Source organism: Buceros rhinoceros, unplaced genomic scaffold (genome assembly GCF_000710305.1).
Source record: "Buceros rhinoceros silvestris isolate BGI_N320 unplaced genomic scaffold, ASM71030v1 scaffold23462, whole genome shotgun sequence".
Classification (NCBI taxonomy): domain Eukaryota; kingdom Metazoa; phylum Chordata; class Aves; order Bucerotiformes; family Bucerotidae; genus Buceros; species Buceros rhinoceros.
In genome coordinates, this window is record NW_010399795.1 from 5349 (window position 1) to 7295 (window position 1947).

The 1947-nt window shown below is 56.7% G+C and overlaps 1 protein-coding gene across 1 annotated transcript in view; it reads left to right on the forward strand.

Annotated features, from left to right (window-relative positions):
- LOC104489468 (E3 ubiquitin-protein ligase NEDD4-like) overlaps positions 1–1947 on the forward strand; it is a gene marked incomplete at its 5' end in the record, with an annotated part of 6458 nt that overhangs the window by 3024 nt on the left and 1487 nt on the right. Inside the window, 2 exons of the mRNA XM_010131630.1 lie at positions 309–430; positions 1213–1283. Coding sequence (XP_010129932.1) covers positions 309–430; positions 1213–1283 — 193 coding nt within the window. The remainder of the gene's footprint in view (positions 1–308; positions 431–1212; positions 1284–1947) is intronic.

The window sequence follows — 1947 nt, forward strand, 5'->3', positions numbered from 1 at the left end:
TCTCCCCGCCACGCCCCGCTGCCGTCGGGACGGATCTTCCGTCCAGGCAGAACTTCCGATGGCTTTGTGGCGAGCTCCGGATGCCTGGTCCCCCCCGAGCAGGGGCTCAGTTCCCTTTGTCAGGGGATCACTGCGGTCGGAGCTGGCAGCGTGGACCGCGTCAGCCACTCGCAAACCGTCAGGCCCTAAATTGCAGAACCCAGCAGGACACGGCCCTCGGCTCACGCCGCTTAGGAACGTAACTGAATATCTGGTTATTTACAGGCTTGGTTATTGAGATCTTTTTTCTTTTTCTTTCCCCCAAAAAGGGACAACTACACACTTCAGATTAATCCTAATTCAGGTCTTTGTAACGAGGATCATCTGTCGTACTTCACGTTCATCGGTCGGGTGGCTGGTCTGGCTGTGTATCACGGCAAGCTCTTGGACGGTGAGTTCTGAGCTGCTGCTCCCGGCTTTGATCAAATGAAACAAATCGCTAAGTCCTGCGCTTTAGAGCGGAGGATTTCTGCGGACAGAGTCTGAGTGGCAGTAACGGGCTGTTGCTGTTGGAAATGGCGTTCCTGATGTGAGCGACGATTGCCCAGTCACCGGGCCGTGCTCGACAGCCCTCGCAGCCTGTTCTGCTCCTTTCTCCCCTCCTGTGAGAACAGAACCGGCGCTGCTAAACAATCGCTGTCCCTGAAGGAAAATGTCATCAGCCGTTTCCATGCAAACCCGCAGCCAAAGCAGTCGTGGGGGCATCAGCTGCCGCATGTTGTGATCTGTGTAATTATTCCTGAGCGCTTTAACGAGCAGTAGGATTCCTGCCAAGCTTCCAGGCCCCACAGCAGGCGCACAAGTCGCGTCCTACCCTGAGCAGCAGTAGTGCAGCACTGGAGCAGAGGGAGCTCACCAGCCTGTGTCCCTGGCATCTCCTCCGAGAGAAGATGGGCTGGAGTCCCCAGAGCTCCGTTCCCCCGCTCCTGGGTCTCTCTGCCATTCACCTGACGGTGATCAGTGGCATATGGTGATTAAGGGCGTAACCAAATGGTAACTGGAAAATGGGACTTTCTGTGCCTAAATGAGGGACGAGCTGCGCTCGCTGCAGCTGGTCCGGCGCTGTTACTCCCGCAGGGCCCTTTCCTGCCGGCACATCGCGGTTCTCCGTCGTGTCTTTACGTGCGGTGAACACGCAGAACGGTGGAGGTAACACTCCCGTCTCTCTTCCAGGCTTCTTCATCAGACCCTTTTACAAGATGATGCTGGGGAAACCAATCACTCTGAAAGACATGGAGTCAGTGGTAAGAACATCGACCCCCTGCCAGCATCCGCGGTGCCCTGGGCTTTGCCTCTGGGGAGATGTGTCAGAGCTAGCACTCCCGCTGAACTGCGCGGGGCGGCGAAAACCGCCGGCCGTAGCTGCAGCAGCTTCGGGAGGATGCGCGCGTCCTTCAGAGCAGCGCTCCCCGCTTGGGCAGAGGTTTAGTGCACCGGTGGCGAGGTGGACAAGGGGGCAGAGGCAGCAACCGGCCAGGGAGAAACACCACACAAGTGCTAGCGACCCTTCCCGGCTTCCCGCGGGGGCAGGGGGCAGCACCCGCGAGCCCTGCAGCGTCCTGGGCGGGCTGCTCCGGGAGAGGGGGGGCTGTACTTGTTGTCGCTTCCTTTTCTTGGCTCACTCTTTAATTATGAGCCTAATGAATGACGAAGATAGAACCCTTCTGGGAAATCAGAGGGGCCTTTTATTCTGCGTTCAAGGCGCGGAGTAACACCCCAGTTGGTTATTGCAGGATAAACTATCGATGTCGTGAGGTGGTACGCAACCTGTGTTGAAAAGCGTGTTCCGTTTTATCCAGGAGACATTAAGAAAAGTTAAATCGATCTAAAAATACAGCATCTAAGAAAAACACTGGTCAGTAAAGTAAGGCAGCGTGGAGCGTGTTGAGCGAGGGCTCGTCTTGGGGG